The 16,833-nt window shown below is 48.8% G+C and overlaps 2 protein-coding genes across 3 annotated transcripts in view; one reads left to right on the top strand and one right to left on the bottom strand.

Annotated features, from left to right (window-relative positions):
* Positions 1-4,552, bottom strand: part of LOC111145076 (family with sequence similarity 196 member A) — a 37,101-nt gene extending 32,549 nt beyond the window's left edge. The window contains exon 1 of the mRNA XM_022499697.1: positions 3,366-4,552. Within this exon, the coding sequence (XP_022355405.1) occupies positions 3,366-4,552 (1,187 nt within the window). The remainder of the gene's footprint in view (positions 1-3,365) is intronic.
* The window catches only part of LOC111145075 (dedicator of cytokinesis 1), a 506,031-nt gene that overhangs the window by 232,664 nt on the left and 256,534 nt on the right, over positions 1-16,833 (top strand). The window lies entirely within an intron of this gene.

A 16,833-nucleotide genomic window follows, 5' to 3' on the forward strand; every position in this document is an offset into this window, starting at 1 on the left:
AGTGCACCTAAGATGCCTGTCCCCACCGGGACCCCCCCAGCGCAGATGACTTCTTGACAGAGCAGGATCTCTGTGCTTAATGGAGGGTAGAAGGTGAGGCCAGAAGTTTTATCCAGCGCCTGCACATTCTCTACTGTTGATGTCTTTTTAAACTCTAGAATATTTTCCAAGGAAAGCTCTACTGATCTTTTTAACTTGGTCATGAAATTCTTTGTCATGTTACATAACAACTGTATAATAATCTGTGAAAGTAGAGTGGGTTTTCCTGTTCTTTTACTGTGAGATGCAAAGAGAACACCTTATTCCCTGGCTCAGATAACGTACATGAAGTAAGCCTTCTTCTAGAGTGACCCTCCTGGGTCATGCCCATCAGGGGCACAGTCTGGTGCTCGGAGGAGCAGAATGGTAAAGTTTCAGGGTTTTGTGAGCTGGTTGAAAGTGGCCACGGTAGCAATATTTACACCATGGAAATCAGCAAATGCCATTCACCCCAACCCTCCCTTGATAAAGAAGTACCAGCACACCTGTCTTTCACCCTCTGCTCTGTGATGGCGTCAGACACCCAGGAGAAGGATGGAGAAGGCGCTTACCCCTTCTGTGCGCACCTGCGAGGCTGCTGTCCCCTCACATTCTGACATAGACAAGAGTGGTGGAAATAGGAGTTTTGGCAAAATTAATGGCCTCAGGAATTGGCAAGAGGGGCCACCTTCAGGGTGGCCTTGGGGTTTGAAACCGCTTGACTCACTGTGATCTGAGTCCAGAGGGCTCAGAGACAGGTGGGAAGGAAGGCTCTGGAACGGCTGTGGAATATGGACCTGCTTTCTGCCGCGAGCTTGTACTGCGCAGACAGCAGCTGAGCTAGGGATTGATTTTAAAGTCACCTCATGCCTTGATCTGTGCTGCTCAGTCCTCACACAGTTAGTAGCCAGGCACTGTGCCCCGTTTTGGGAAGACCAGCCTGAAGGCCTTCTTGTGAGGATGGCAATGCTCGGTGTTCTCTGCAGTAACCAGTCGTCATGTATGGCTCTCAGGCACCTGAGATGTTGTCTGTATGGCTGAAGAACTGAAATTACAATTGTAATTCATCTGAATTTGAATTTCAGCAGCCATTTGTGGCTGGTGGGTACTGCACTGCACCGAGTAGCTCAAGGGTTGTAGGAAGTATACTGATGGCAACCTGTGTGCTGGGAGTGTGGAGGGTACGTTCATCACACTGGACTCAGATGTGGGCTGCTAAGTGTTCCCCAAACCCCAGTGTCTTTGACCAACCCCACTAATTAATACTCATGCCACCATAGATCTTAACCCATTCAGATGCACCTGGCACTGCATTGGAAGGTCACCCCACATCATCATCTCCCTCCATCTGCAGGCTGAGTGATGATCTCCAACTTAGAGATGAAGCAATGGGGCACAGAGGGGTGTAGCCCTTGTCCTGTGTCCTCTGAGTCAGAATTCCCACCTAAAGGTGTCTCAGGAAGTGCAGAAGCAGTGTGTCACCTGGCAGGGCTGCAGAGAACCTAGAGGCTCCCATTGAAAACAGATCTCTACACTCGTTCGAATAGTGTAAGGAGCCTACAGCTCACCGTGGTTCTCCTTTCCTGGGTGTTCGCGGGTGTTCAGCCTCGGCAGGGTTTTCGTTGGCACCTGCCCGGTGAGCACACACAGTTCTCTCGCAAATGCATTTGGCTTTATCCCATTTGGTCACTTTTTTCCCCAGCAAGTAATGTTGATACCTTCCTATGTTGCTGTCTGATTTCAGTCACTATGAGCTGTATTGAAGTCAGCACTCAGGTCCCTGTTTGGGCTTCGAATTCTGTGTGATGTCGTCTCCTGATCTGCCAATCCTTTGTACACCCTCCTGAGTATGTTGCTTTGGGATGTGTACATATTCAAGTCTAATAAATGACTGAAATGGGATGAAAATGGAAATGTACACCCAAGACTGAAAGAGGCCTTTCGAAAACATTCTGTAATGATAGGTTACCACTCGTTGGCCCGCAGCTGAATACCATCGAGTGGAAACTGTGCTCTGTCCAGGGGGCTGGAGGCATTGGGGATCATCTCCCTTGTAGATGGGCCACCTGCATTGTGCTGGAGAAACAGAAACCAGGTCCAGAGCCTGCACCAGGCACCTTGCCTCTGGAGCCACGGCCCAAGTAAGCCTCACCTGCTGCCTTGGGCAGTAGAAACTGTCTCCTCTCCCTTGTTTGCAATACACAAACACCATATAACTGAACCACAAAAGTCCTCTTGAGAAAACTTCTGGTTCCTGGTGATTTGCTTCCCTGACGATGCATTTCTTGGCTTCTATTCACACTGGCTGCTAGCTCACTTAACAAGGGGTAGGGCCCCCAGGACAGGGAACTAACCCCATGAGGCAGCAGGGCCCTCCCTCAGATCCCACCTCTGGATCAGGGGCGGCAGGGAATCCAGACAGTGTCAAGGAGAAATGGGAAACAGAAAACCTGGCAGTCGAGATGAGGGCCAGTCAGCTGTGGGCACTGTTTCGAGAAGCTTGGAACTAGAACAGTGCTGGCACTTTGGTTTCAGCGAAGCACACTGCCAGGCCCCCATGAGCCTTCCTAGCTGAGGGGCTCAAGGCTAGCATCCCTCCGTTAGGTCATTTGCTTTTAAATTTGCCACTGCACAATTTCAAGTTCAAAAGATGGGAAACAAAGTTTAGCGCTCTGTTACCAAGGCTGGGGGGTTCTGGCTGCCGACTGGGTATGATTCCTTCTGTAGCCTAGCTGCACACGAGACACTCAGGAGGAAAGGCATGTCTCCTAATCACACACGGAGAGGCCTTGCCTGAGGGCAGGCATTCTTCTAGGAGCTCCACAGCGGGACCCAGAAACATATCCTCTATTGTGTGAAGCCTTGTACAGTCCTGAATATCAATGTTATTCTAATGATTGAATAAAACCAAGTCAGCATCTGCTTTGCACAATATCATTTCAGTTCTTTTTTCTTCCCTAATACGACTCCTAAGAGGCGAGTAGTTTCTTAGCTATTTTGGGCTGGCGCACCTGTTACACTTCCTCCCTAGCATGAACTTTTCGTCCTAGGACATACAGAGTTAAGAGCCGTCAATTCATGCATTCAAAACAGAGGTACAGGGTTTGAATTCCGGGCCAGACAGAGGAATACTAAGCATCACGTGCGTCTTTAGGGCGAGCATGCAGTGACGCCCAGCCCTCATAAAGCAGCCGGGACCCCTTTGAACTTGGCCTGCCCTCAGACTGTCACCTACTCCCAGAAATGCTGGCACTAGTCTCGAGAGGGATCTGGGGCGTTACAGGCTACAGAGGGACCCTGGGGGTGGTGAGCCCGCACAGCTTCACGAGAAACGTGGGCATACATACCCTTCCCGATGGGCCTCTCCTTTCTCCAGCTCCTGAATGACCCCCAGGAGCACTTTGATGGTTTCCTGGCTGGAGCTGATCAGGTCCTCCATCACTTGCAGCTGCGCTTTCAGATCGACAACTTCTGTGCGGGGCACGATCTGTCGGCATTCCTCGCCCACCGCGGTGGCCGAGGGCCAAGGCTGGCTCTCCTCGCCCGGCGGGGCTCGAGTCTGCGGGGGCTGCTCGCTACATTCGGGGGACAGGCACTGCATCGGGGGCGAGCAGGCCGCCGCGGGGCCCTGGGGGCCCTGGAGCCCGTTGAGACGCGGGGCTCTCCTCCGCTCCGGGTCGGCTGCCGGGCAAAGGGGCCGTTCGCTCGTGGCGGCAGAGTTTGACAAGGCATCCTCGGGGGCCTTCGCGCTGGGGGCAGGTGCGTAAACGGTGGCCACCTCGGTTTTAAACACGGTCCCGTGGACCGACAGAGCAGCTGCCTCGGGGTCTGGTGTTGCCCCGTCGTGCTTTGCTCTCCCGTGCAGCTGGTAATCGGGCTCCTGGGAGGGAGGCCGGGCGGAGTTCTGGAGTGGCTCATCTGGGCAGCTGTGCACATCAGGGTTTCTGCACGGCTCTGCACAGTTGGCCCCGGCAGGCTGGTCCAGGGCGTTCATGTGTTCGTTGGAGTGGAAAACCAAGGCTGCCGTCTTGTGTACCCGGCCGGCACCCCACGGCCGGGCCTCCTCCCCCAGTCCTTCCTCGCGCTTCTCCTTCGTGTCCGATGCAAACCCATTGTTTTGATTCTTAAAAGCATCTGCAGCGGGAATGCTTTTGAGGTTCCCCTTTTTGCGGTCCAGCGGGAAGGTCTGGTAACACTTCTTTAGGTCCGGTGAGGTCTGCACGCCTGTGCTCTTGGTGACGTTGGGGATGGACCTCCGGGCGGGCACGGTCATGTATTTGCGGTAGGCCGCCCTGTAGGACACGGGCTTGGCCTCGCGCTTCTCGCCCGGCTGTCCCGCTGAGAGCTGCGGGTCCCTCTGCTCGTTCTGCGCCTCACAGATATCCTTAAACCGCACCTGGAGGGCTTTATTCCGTTTCTTGATCTGCCGGTTGGGGTCCAGCGCGTACTTCATCTCCAGGGCCAGGCAGGCGGCAGGCTCCACGTCACTCTCCGATGTCGTGAGTACGCATTTGCCGCTTTCTTTACTGACCATGATTCCTGCGTTCAGAAACACCAACACAGGCGTCAGTGCAATAGAAACACACACATGAACACACAGGCAGCACAGACTGAGCGAACACTATTACTGCCTGCTTCCTAATTATTTTTAAACAGGTGAGGTTGGCCTTTATGTTAAGGAAAATCAGACAGGCGGAGAATTGCTGGCAGGCATAGCTTGAAATGCTTCTCTGATATTAAAACCTACTTGCTTTTCCATGTGGGATACACTGTTTCTTTTGATAGTGATGCATGTTTCCCCATTAGACAAACCTGTTCCACTATCTTCATCAAGCAGCCCAGCGACGCTGCCTCTTCCGCTTTGCAGATTATCATTTCACATACACTTCCCCACTTCACAGGCAGATGGTTTTCCAAATGTATCTTACTCGGTTTGGGTTTTTACTAGTTTTTGTGTGACGTGATTAATCTATTATTGGAATCCAAGAGAATTGCTGTTTTCTTATTGGAGACTCTAGATCCTGATCAGATAAATGTGGAGAGCCCTTCATGAAGGACTGACATAAATGTATTTGTCTTAGCCATTATGGATGTCACGGGACAGCGGGGCCTCCTGCTCCATGGGACGACCTGAAGGGATTAATCTTGTGATGTGGCTTACTTCTATTGGGTTAACGCTAGCCCTAGAAAGAACATGGGTTTCCCTGCATCTATATCTCTTTTCTTTGCATTCTATGGAGAGTGGTATTTGAAAATACTTAAAAAAAAAAAAAAAAAGAAATTATTCATTCTAGAATCAAGTTTTGTGTTTTGATCACAACCACTGTGAAAACAATGGTGGTGGTTTGAGTATTTAAATCCTGAAAGAAAATAAAATCACAAGGCTTTATGTTAATCATGCAAATTCATCTTGGGCTGAATTATTAAATGCATCTAAAAAGGTGCAGGTGGCCGATGATCCCTCTGGGGAATACCAGTGGGGTAAATGCCTTTACTTTATCAGGCAGATTCACAGCTGCTCCTTGCACGTGGAAGAATTTTCTTGCGGGCTGAACTTAAAGGAAGAAAATAGAGTTATGTTGCTTGTGAGTTAGCGTTTGAGAAGAAAATAGTCCGATGGGAGGGACTGGGGCGTGCAGGAACCTGGCTTTGGAGCACCGTGTCCAGAGGCAAGGTCACAGACATAAGCTGGTGGAACAGAACAGGCCCAGGCTGCACTGCCCAGTCCCTTCGGGTTGTCCTGGGAGGAGCCGTGGGCCCAGCACAGAAACCCCCAGGAGCGCTTCTCCAAAAATGCCACAAGGAACTGGGTGGCTGTTGGCGGCCGCTCCAGAAGGCAGTGAGCATGTAGGCCATCGGGAGCTTCACTGCTATGTGAAGGCTGTGCCTACCACCTTCAGAGCCATACCGCCCGTCTGAAGGAGCGAAGTGGGGTTCAGAGAGGTGATGTTACTTATTAACATCATACAGCAAGCAGGACGTACAGGCAGGAGCAGCATCCTGCTGTCCCCGATCCCAGAGTTCCTGCTGTTTCAGTGTCCGTTGTCTAAGACAGGCAGGACACGTCCCCATGGCCTTAGTTCTTACTGCGTTAGAATTGCAGGCCAGTGGGCATGGTGGTCCGATGGAGGAAAAAAGTGGGGAGAAGCCCCAAGCCCCCATGTGAGAGTGCGTTCTAGAACTTCCTCTCTGTGCATTCTGGGGACCCCATGAGCCTGGTCTCTCATCACCGGCCAGCATGGCGCTGGCACTTTGCAGGTCCCCACCTGAGCTCTTGAACAAAAGACTTAGAGAAGATGAATTATTTCATCACTTATGCCCAGACAATGAACTGGCCATTCTGCTGGAGGGCCGCAGAAATCAGCTCTGTGGAGTTGGGTTTAGGTCAGAGAGCCTGGGCTTCTCAGACTTGGCACTTCTGGCATTTTAGGCCAGCTGACCGTTTGCCCTCCGGTACGTGTAGAAATGTTTAGCAGCTTCCTAGCTTCTACCCATTAGACCTAAGGAGCGCCCTCCCAGTGTGCCAGCTAGAAATGTCTCTAGACATTGCCAGATGGCCGTGGGGGGTGGGAGGGGCACAGCCATCCCCGGGGAAGAACCACCACACTAGACCTTTCATCTTGGGTGGCTGGAGTGTGTCCCTGAAAGGGAAGGCCTGGGAGAGCAGAGCGAACGCCTGGGAACAAACAGATGGCACTGTCCGGGCACCTGGGGACATGCATGGGTGGTCTGGAAGGTGGCTGCTTTGAAGGGCTCATCTGGAGACGCCCCAGCTCTGTGCTGAGCCAGGAGGGAGCCACGTCCTCATGCCACTGTTGCCTCTGTGTGTCCTCTTGACAAAAGAATTACCCAAAATGGTCGCTCTTGTAGGTAGTCTGGAGAAGACAGAGAATAAGTCTTCTTTGGCTTTTAGAGCTTTACTGGGTGCTGAGGATAGCTGCAGGCCTTTGTAAGTTGGAAATGGAAATACTGGGCAGTTTTGGAGAGACTGGAGAAGGAAACAAATAGACCAGAGCTGTATCATCTCCTGGCTCCGTGCTGGGAGGACGAAATTCTGGAGAGTGGGTGGGATACAGCATGCCTGCTAAGGATGGATAGTACATATCTTTTACAGATATTTATCCCAACAGGTTAAAATGATGCACACAAAAGGACCTGGTGTGGGGTGGGTCTGGGGGCCGTGGGGGTATAATGAGAGAATTAAATCCTAACCTTCCTCTCTCAAAGTCATTCTTGAACTGCCTTTTTTGTCCAGCTGTGCCAGACTATATTGTGCCATCATTCTGCAGAAGACCTTCCTACCAGGGAAAATTTGAAAGGGAGAGCATTTTTACAAAAAGCAATTTACTAGTAATTTTTCAGCCTTTTCCCTGCCACTCCTGAAAAATGTGTGTCTGAATAAGTTTGTCCTACCATGCTATTCATCATTGTGATTTGCCAGGAACTGCACTGAAATAATTTTCTTACATCAGTCTGCTGGTTTGGAAAGATATTCTGAATCTTGGACCCAACCATCAAACTAATAAAACAAATCAAAAAAATTAATTGCCAGTGGCAAAATAATAATAATAATAAAGCAATTCTAAGCTCTTCTCTGTTTTACAGGGAGTTGCTAAGTATATAAAAATCATTTTCTTATTAGTAGAAATGATGGTGATACTTAGAGGAATTTTTTTCTCAGCGTGGTTTGCTGGTGTATTTGTTTTTCAAGTAGTAGAAGTAGAATTGTCCTCATCCCACGGATAAGAAGGTTGTCAGACGGTCCTTGTAGTTGGTTTACTTGGACTTCAGATGGAGATCGGTGCTCCTTTGATGGCTGGGTGGCCTTTTCTAAAGCTTTAGAGTGGCATTTTCCTGGACATTAAGAACTACTGTCATGTTATGGGGCTATACCTGTCCAGCGTGTTCATTTACTGTTTATTGGGGTGGGGAGGGGCTATTCTTCCCTCATCCCTTCACACATTCATTCAGCAAATGAGTGTGCGTACGCCACCGCGTGATGTCGGCGTGCAGTCCGTACGTACTTCTTTTCCTCCCCAAATGCCAGCATTTTTGGCGCAGCACTTGGATTTCCTCCTTGACCCTCAGGATAGCCTCACGGGGAGATGCTCTTACCACCCTCAAGCTGCAGAACGAGAAATTGAGGCTGCAGATTTTTTTTTTTTTTTTGTAATTTGTTGGGAGTCACGCAGCTGGAGGAGGACCACTGCCTGCATCCCTCTATACCCCAGGCACTGACCCCTGCCCTGCCCAAGGAAACCTGTAGCCAAACGCCGTGCCCTTCATTGAACTTCACAAAGCATCCAATGGCTGGGAATCATCTGAGCAATTTCCTTGGCCTGTTTCTCTCGAGGTATCTGGGTCCAGGTTGTGCACAGCCCCTCCAGGTTGGTCCCAGGAACACACCTGGCCTTGGGCACAGATGCGGTGAGGTCTGTCGGGAGTGCTGGACCCCTCAGGAAGCCACAGTAGCATTTTCAATGACGGCTTGCCTTGGCCCTGTCACCTCCGAGGACCATGGGCTCTGGTTCTTGGAGTTAATCTCTTGGCTCTGAAGCAGCAGGAGTTCATAAAGTTTATTTTTCGTATGAGAATTGTGTTTTGGAATTCATCGGACTGTGCTGTCTTGAGGTGACTCTGGCGAGTCATGGTGGAGCCCATCTGGCTCGGGGGAGAGCTGGTGTCGAGGAGCTGTTCAGAATGCAAATGTCTTAATTACCCTCCAATTAAAGTGCATAATCAAATGTGAGTTGTAAGTATATAAACCCTGTATTTTTAGATTAGTGATGGAGAGTCCTCTCTGCATGTTGCTTTAAATTAATAGCTTATATAAAAATGTTCTTTCCAGCTTAAAGGAGTGAAAAGCGGCAGCTACTAAAAGCCTAACAATAGGTAAATGGTTAAGTAACTAATGGCGTACATCCACTCAGTGTGGCCATTAAAGTGATAATTATAAAGATTATTTAGGATCATAGAAAAACACTTATGAACTCATGTTAAGTGAAAGAAAGTGTTCTCCCAAATTGTACTGGAAGAAAATGAACCAACATGGTCATCATTGTGGTATTAAGATCGTGCGTTTTGGGAGATCCATATTCCCTTCTGTTTTCCGGTTTTGGTTGGGGGAGCTGCGCTATTACTATTTGCCAATTAAAAAAAAAAAAAGCAGGGCAATGTCAGGCCACTCCTTAAGCAGGATGACAGGATCGGGCCGCTCGAAAGTATAAGCACTCGGATCAAAAGAAGAAAAACCCAGAAATGATTAGATTTGGGTACATGCCGTCTCCCAGAGGTCATCTTTTATTGTTTTGAGGATGCTTTGAATAAAGAAAGAAAATGAATTTCAGAGCATTGACGGTGTTTGCATGTGTGGTACGTATGTAGACGGTGTCTGCGTGTACATGTGTGTACATATGTGTGCACGGACTGCCTAGGAGAAGGGGTGTTCCGCTGAAGATATGTCAGTACATGAGCGAACTTGTGGCTGGGAAATCTGCCCTCTGTTTTAATTAGATGGAAAATGGATTTGGCGTATCCTCTGCATTTAGTTTCTGAACTAAACTGGGATCCCCAGAGCTGATAGGAGACTCTCCACTGGATGAGCTCTGTTCCTAAACTGTGAGGTTTCTGGTTTGGCCCCCGTGAGGTGATGATACCGGGCACGGGGCAGCCGACTTGACCGTGAGGCCTGGTGAGTGCACTGGTCTCACCAAGACGCCCTGGTGTCCCATCCTTCTGGGCAGAGAGCAAAAGAGCTGGCCAAGCAATCCGATGAGTCTGGAAGGGGACTGTGTGATACTACTGGTTTTTCTAGTGGCTTTCCCTCTGTTGAGACACCTTGGAGTCACAGATGCTGGCTGGAATTCAAGATTAATTGGGTCAGCATTTTATTCCATATGCTGAGGGAATGCCTGAGCATTAGGCTGGTCAGGACGGGGGAGGGGGGACTGAGAACCTACCCTTCTTTTAACGCTTAACTTCCCGGAGGGAAGGGAAGGGAAGACGGTATTTCGGCCGTTAACTGAACTTAGCTGTGTTGTGAAATAGTTAACTCTAGTCCTATTTTATAGGCACTGATTGATTCTTCCAAAGTGGAAGTCCTCCCTTCCTGGGGGCACAGCTAACTGCTATAGATTTTGGACTGGGCCTTAGTTAGATTCATTATCCCGTTTAATTTCCTTTAATACACTGAAATGATATTTTTCCAGACGTTTGTTCACTTCTTCAAAGGTCACTGATTCAAGAGGGCTGGAATGGGGTCACGAAGTGAAAACACACATCCCTCCGAGACAGGGCACCAAGGAAGGAGGCTGTTGTGCGAGGAAACGGCCAGGTCGCAGCCCGGTCCCTGTGGAAGATCGCAGACAGGCCTCCGTCATTAAGGACAGATGGGAATCCAGTCAGAAGGAGGGCAAAGGGGCACTTACGGAGTTCCGATGCAGGCTTGAGGCCGAAGGAAAACCACCCTAGGCGGGAGGTCCCCCGTTCACGCATACCCACGATTTCAGAAAACACACTGTCACCGACAGAAAACCTGTCGCCGATGATTCCAGCCACACAGCGTAAATCACTGTTGTCCCACACTCACACTGGCCTCTCTCCGATGAGTGGGGAACCATCTAACGAGGGGCCGTGAACCATCCATGCTGTACGTGGATGCTTGGGGTATGGCGCCGAGGGTTAGAGAAACCAGAAAATGGCCTCTTCCACAAACCAGACCTCCTTCATTTTTGCACTATCAGTTCCTCGGTCTTTGGCTTATTCTGATAGTAACCTTTGCTCATCCTTTGTCCAAATGGAATCTAAATGAGTAAAAATGAATTAGCAGAATTTTATGATGTTGGCGAAAACCAACTGGGAAAAACGCCTCCGCCGAGTGCGATGATACGTCAGTGTAGGAAGTGACTTTTATTTGCGGCAGTTAGCTCTGCTAACTAACAATGTCCATGGAGAGTCCAGAAAAACTGGTTCCAACAACCCATCAAAATCCTATGTAAGATTAGTAAAAGGAACTAATTTCCCTGCTCCTCTCTTCTCCCCAGGAGGCAGGACAGCTCGAAAAGATGTCCAAGGTAAGAGCTCTCGTTTGAATGTAGCTCATAGATGGGTAGAGATTACTGTAGCCGAATGTCCCTCCTGCTCTATTGCCTGGATGGTTCTAGGTAATTAAGCAACAACCAGCTGATAGTTTGGAGCCCAGTGCTAGGAAACTGGAGTTGATAGGATGTGGAAGAGGTGGCCTCCCTTTCTTAGAATTTATGGGAATCTTGAGTGAAAACATGCACATTGCAAAATGAACTTTGGGATTGTTCTGTTTTACTGATTGTAATGAATCCATATGTTTTTTACTAAACAGCATGTTTTCACTCATGATATATCCTTGAGCTAAATTTAAAACGTTGATTTTTCCAAAAAAATAACTATGTCAAAAAAGTATGTGTTTTCCCTGTTGTTTCTTTTTTTTTTAATTTTTATTTTTAAAGATTTTTATTTATTTATTTGACAGACAGAGATCACAAGTAGGCAGAGAGGCAGGCAGAGAGAGAGAGGAAGGGAAGCGGGCTCCCTGCTGAGCAGAGAGCCCAATGTGGGGCTCGATCCCAGGACCCTGAGATCATGACCTGAGCTGAAGGCAGAGGCTTTAACCCACTGAGCCACTCAGGTGCCCCATCCCTGTTGTTTCTTGAAGTCGAATCTCAGGGTACCCAGGGCAGGATTTCTGTGTGGAATCAACCAGTCGCTGCAGTTGCAGTGACTTCGAGTTGAAGATGCAATCTGTCTTTCTGGCAAGACTATGTGAGCGCCCATCCATTACAATCAGAACAGACCACCCCCCCCTTGATTTTTCACTATAGTGCGTCTCCTGTGTTTCCTTGGTCTAGCCAAACCATAGAGTTTGCAAGGTCTTGAGTTTACTACAGAGGTAGCTAAGCCAAGAAAGATGGGAAGAAATGAAGATTTCTTATAATCAGCTTCTATTTATAAGTAGATAGCAAAACAGAAAAATTGCCACCCCAGGAGTCTAGGTACAGAATCCTAACAAGAGGCCTTGGGCCATGACCTACGACACTGAGGTGGACCATACTTAACCCAGAAACATAGCTACTATGCTCCCGTTGGCCATGCATGGAGCAAGGGCACCCAGTGTTACATGCAGGACTGAACTTGGCTTGCAGTGGGGTCCAAAGACCCATGCCCCAATTTAGGATGGTGGAGAGTCCCTTGCTTTCTATTGTGAGGGCTCCCTAGTGGGTGCTGGCAGTGCTCTGTCTGATTCATTCTCTAGTTTAACTCGTCAAAGCCAGTCTCCTGTAGGTCTTACTGATTCTTTTTTCCTTGCTATTGATTTACCTCTTGGCTTCTTCCTTTCTGTTCCCACTGCTCCTACCCTGACCTTGGCATTCTTACATTCCCCATCCTCCAGGTCCTGCTCATCCAGGCTTCAGTTCCTGCTCTGTCTCTAGAACATGCCATGGCCTGTCCCTGCTTTGGGTCTTCAGTTCCGATGGTCCATGTTCTAGGACTGTGGCCCTAGCTTCCTCTCTCCGGGTGGCCTCTGTGATCGTCCAGTTCTACTCCTATCTTCTCTGTCTGCTCCAGTCCTCCTGCTGCCTTCACTGACATGAAGAAGAGCACGTGCGTGTCTGGGGTGACCCGGGACCATATCAGGTGCTGGGGAAAGACATGCATCTCTGAATGGCACAGCCTGCGGTGCCTCCCCTGGGGACTCAGAAGAGCAGGCCCAATGCATGAGTCAGTCTTCTTTGATGTGCATCGGTTCTCTCCATACACAAATGTAAGTGATTGTAGATGAGGTCCCTTGATGCACCTCCTTTCTCCTGAACTGGGTCAGCTTTGAAACTTGCTAATTGATGTAAGAATATAATGATCTACGTCACAGTATACTTACAGGTGGGGCCTTACCCATTGTTTTTCAGGAGGCTTGAGATGTATTGGTGGCTTCCAAGGATTCTTTCTGTGTAAGCTGGATCTTGGGATCAGGGGGAATGTGGCTGTTTTGTGAAATCTGGGTAGGAATTAGATGAATGGAAGGGAGAAGGCTATGGTTTTCTGAGGTTAATAAGTAAAACCATGTCCAGAGATTCTGATCTTGTGAATCTTGGCATAACTATTTGAGTTTGAGTGTTATACGGGATTACCTTAAACTCTTCTTCTGTGCTCATGGAAGAGATAGAGATGACCCAGACATTCACAAAATTGAATGTATGGTTCGGAAATGGTGTATACCGTTGACCCATGAACACCATGAGGCTTAAGGACGCTAAACCCTGCATAGTCAAAAAATGTGCTTTTTGACTTTTAACTTTTTTTTTTTAACTTTTTAACTTTTAACTGCCTCAGAACTTAATTATTCATTGCCTTCTGTTGACCAGAAGCCTTACTGATAACGTCAATGAACACATTTTGTATGTTATATATATTATATACTATATTCTTACAATAATGCAGGCTGGAGAAAAGAAATGGTATCAAGAAAATTATAAGGAACAAAAAATACATTTACAGTACTGGACTGAAAAAACCCACTTGCCTATAAATGGACTCACACAGTTCAGGCCCACGTTGTTCAAGGCCATCTGTATGTTTAATCATACCATGCTTCGGGGCCCTTTCAACGACCTCTGTGTTCTAGCACACAGGACTTGCTGGGGAGTACAGTCCTTCAGGTCTTACGTTATCTAGCTCCGTGCTCAGAGTGGGATGAGGTGGGGCAAAACTCCTGAAGAACTTAACTGATAAACTTAAGTGCTTGGGATGACAAAAACAGTTTAAAGTCTGGAGTCTTTGCTCATCTCGCCTTCTCATTGGACTCTGGTGTTGGCTGTAGAGAAGGAGCCATTGATGGGCGGGGTTGGGGGGGGAGAGAAGTGCAGGGGAGGGGTGCATGGAGGGTCCTGAGCACCCCAGGGAGTCCAGCTACTTCCGAGGGGGTGTTAGGCTCAGCGCTTTTGAACAAAATCAATAACTTTCATTTCTTCTTACTTTGAATTGAGTACCTGCTATCTAAAATTATACTCGATAAATAAGATCAATAGGTAGAATTCTCCATTATGTCTTGTTTGCGATGAACATCAAGAGGAAGGGGAAGGGGAATGGAGAACTAGGAAGAGCTAGAGAGCAGGAGGGGAATGGGAGGGTGATAACTACGTAGACAGACACGGGAGAGGAAGGATGGTCCTCGGGAAAGTTAGTTGCAATACACCGCATCACATCTGCTGTTTACTGAGAGCCTCTGCTGTCAGCTTTTGGATTCTCTAAGGGCTCTTGGAGCTGCCCCTTCTCGTCCCAGCCAGATCGGAGCTGAACAGCTCCTCAGGCTTGGCTAGGCCTCCAGCTCTAAGAACCCCCCAACTTGGTAAGGGCAAGTTATTTCATGAATAATCCCATCTTCAGTTTATATTTCTGTATTCTCTTTCTACTTTTTCATCTCTCCAGTACCTCTTTGGATCAGATGGCCTCTTCCTTCACAAGGGATGTGGGAAAAGGAGTGAAAGGCCGATGGGAATGGACTGTGTAGGTTCATAAGAGAAGTTAGCAGTGCGGTGAGTGAGCAGGACTGCTGATCAGGAAGCAAGTCTCCGCACACATCAGCACCCTCAGAGTACTTTTCAAAAGGAAAACTTAAGTTTTCCAAAACCTGAAGTGACCCCTCTAGGCTTTGGCCTCCTTGAATCTGTAGGCGGGAGCACAGGCGTTAAAGAAGTGGAACCTTTTACAAGTTTTGGTTTCTTTGTTTTGTTTTGTTTTTCAAAGCATTTCCAGTTATGTAGAAGAGGCTCTGGAGGGAGACTGTGCTCCCACAGGAACAGGGAGATAGGATCTTCCTGAAGGACTCTATTCCTGAACCTGGCTTTCCAGAAAACATAGGTGAGTCTCCACCCCAGTACAGGTCAGTCAGAATTTCTGGGGATGGAGACCTGCAAACAGGATGGCAGAGGTCAATGTATTAATTCATCTGTGAAGAACCTCATTCTCTTCTCTTTCCTGCTGTGTTGCTAGAGCACAGAGCAACACGTGGGACGTGAAGGTTCCCACAAGTCTTTACCAAATGAAGGGAAGAACCAGTGATGTCCCAGGGGAGCAAGGAGCGCCGCCCCTTCCATGTGGTCTGCAGCGAACCTGCGGCTTAGCCAGGTGTTGGGCTGATGGCCCCCACTGGCCGGGCCGTGGCCCGCAGCGTGCCTTTTCCCTGGCTTTGCTAGTGGGGCAGCAGTGGGGATGGATTCACATCCTACAGAGGGACAGTTAGTGACCATTGTCAGGGTACAAAATACAGGTGTTTTGTTTCTTTTTGTTTTTTTGCCATGTGGACCAATTATTGGATGGCAGAGTCGAAATAAATTGTCCCCTGGCAGGTTAACCGCAGGAAGAGCAGGAACAGTAAGGCATCTTCACACCTTTGTTCTTTGCATGTTTCCCCTTTGGGATGCAAAATATCTAGAGTTCTGTCCCTTCCTGGGGGCAGCTCTTTTGAACCATCGACCTGGGGTTTGAGATCAGTTACTAGTACGTGGCCGTTCTTTTCAGAGGATGATTTACTTTTGGGTTTTCCATGTAGGATTTTATCCAATAGTGAGTGGGGGTGAGTGGACACTCAAGATGACCGGTTGGGCACTGTCACACTCTGTAGGCTTCTCTGAACATAGCAGTTCCAGGCTGCGCAGGCTCATGATTCTTGGGAATGGTGGTGTAGACACCAACTGCCTGATTTTGGGTTCTGGCCATTCCTGGACTTAGCCCAGAGTCCGGACCTCATTATACAGTCTGGGGGAAGGAAGGTAAAGAGCCAATCCTTCTGTGGTGCTCGGCTCAGCTTCGGTGCCACCTCTCACTCCATGTGTGTTTTCGCATTGGATTTCCCAATACCCTGTCGAGGAGATGGTGCCATTTTTTATAAAGGAGCGGAAGTCGAGGCACCGATAGGTGAGTCCGTGCCCAGGGTCACACAGACAGCGCCTGACTGAACGGGGAGTGCACATGCAGGCAGCTTCGCTTGGACGCCGCTCTCACCGCTCCCGTCTGTGACCAGGGCACAGTAGGTGGCTGCCTTGAAACCCTTCGTGTGTGGTCCGGGTGGTGCTGCTGCTGCAGATGGAGGGGATGCCGACGGGGACAGGCATGCTTGCAGCACGTCCTGTGCGTGGATGTCACTAGATACCATTTGTTCCCGGACAGAAACATGCTTGAAAACCAGCTGGTAGTTTCAACTTTGAATGGCCAATGAAGAGTAGACAGTCGTCCTAGGCTTTTACTTAAAGCTGGGCATGCCCTTGGTCATTCTCACTGGGTCTTCAAGTCTAGACTTAGAACTGGTGCTTTGATGTAGAAGGTCATGATCATTAGGTTTGGAGCCCTGCACTGATCAGCTGCTGACCCTGCGCCATGGGGCCGCGTGCCTGCCCTGCGTGCCATCCTCCCGCCCAGTAAGACCTGGTGGTCTTTTCACCAATCCAGCGTTCTGAACACGTGGTAAATTCCACCATTCAGCCTCTCCCTGGGTATCTTTGGAACACTAGCAAATCTCACAGACACGATAAATAAAGTGGCGATACACTTGAAGCAGAGTGAACGTCATATATGGAGACAAACATAAATAACCAGAACCAAGCACCTTCAGGCTGGAAACCAGTTCCGTGAAGCCACGGCGCTGACAACTACCATTAAAGCGAACACACCCAGTGAGGGAGGGAGAAAAAAATGCAGTTACCATTGGGCTCTTCAATGACCACAGAAGTCAAGTGAAAAATATTGTTGGAAATTTGAGGAACTTGTCCTTTTCAACATTTTTTAAAT

Source organism: Enhydra lutris, unplaced genomic scaffold (genome assembly GCF_002288905.1).
Source record: "Enhydra lutris kenyoni isolate GAN:26980312 unplaced genomic scaffold, ASM228890v2 scaffoldscaffold12, whole genome shotgun sequence".
In the NCBI taxonomy this organism is placed as follows: domain Eukaryota; kingdom Metazoa; phylum Chordata; class Mammalia; order Carnivora; family Mustelidae; genus Enhydra; species Enhydra lutris.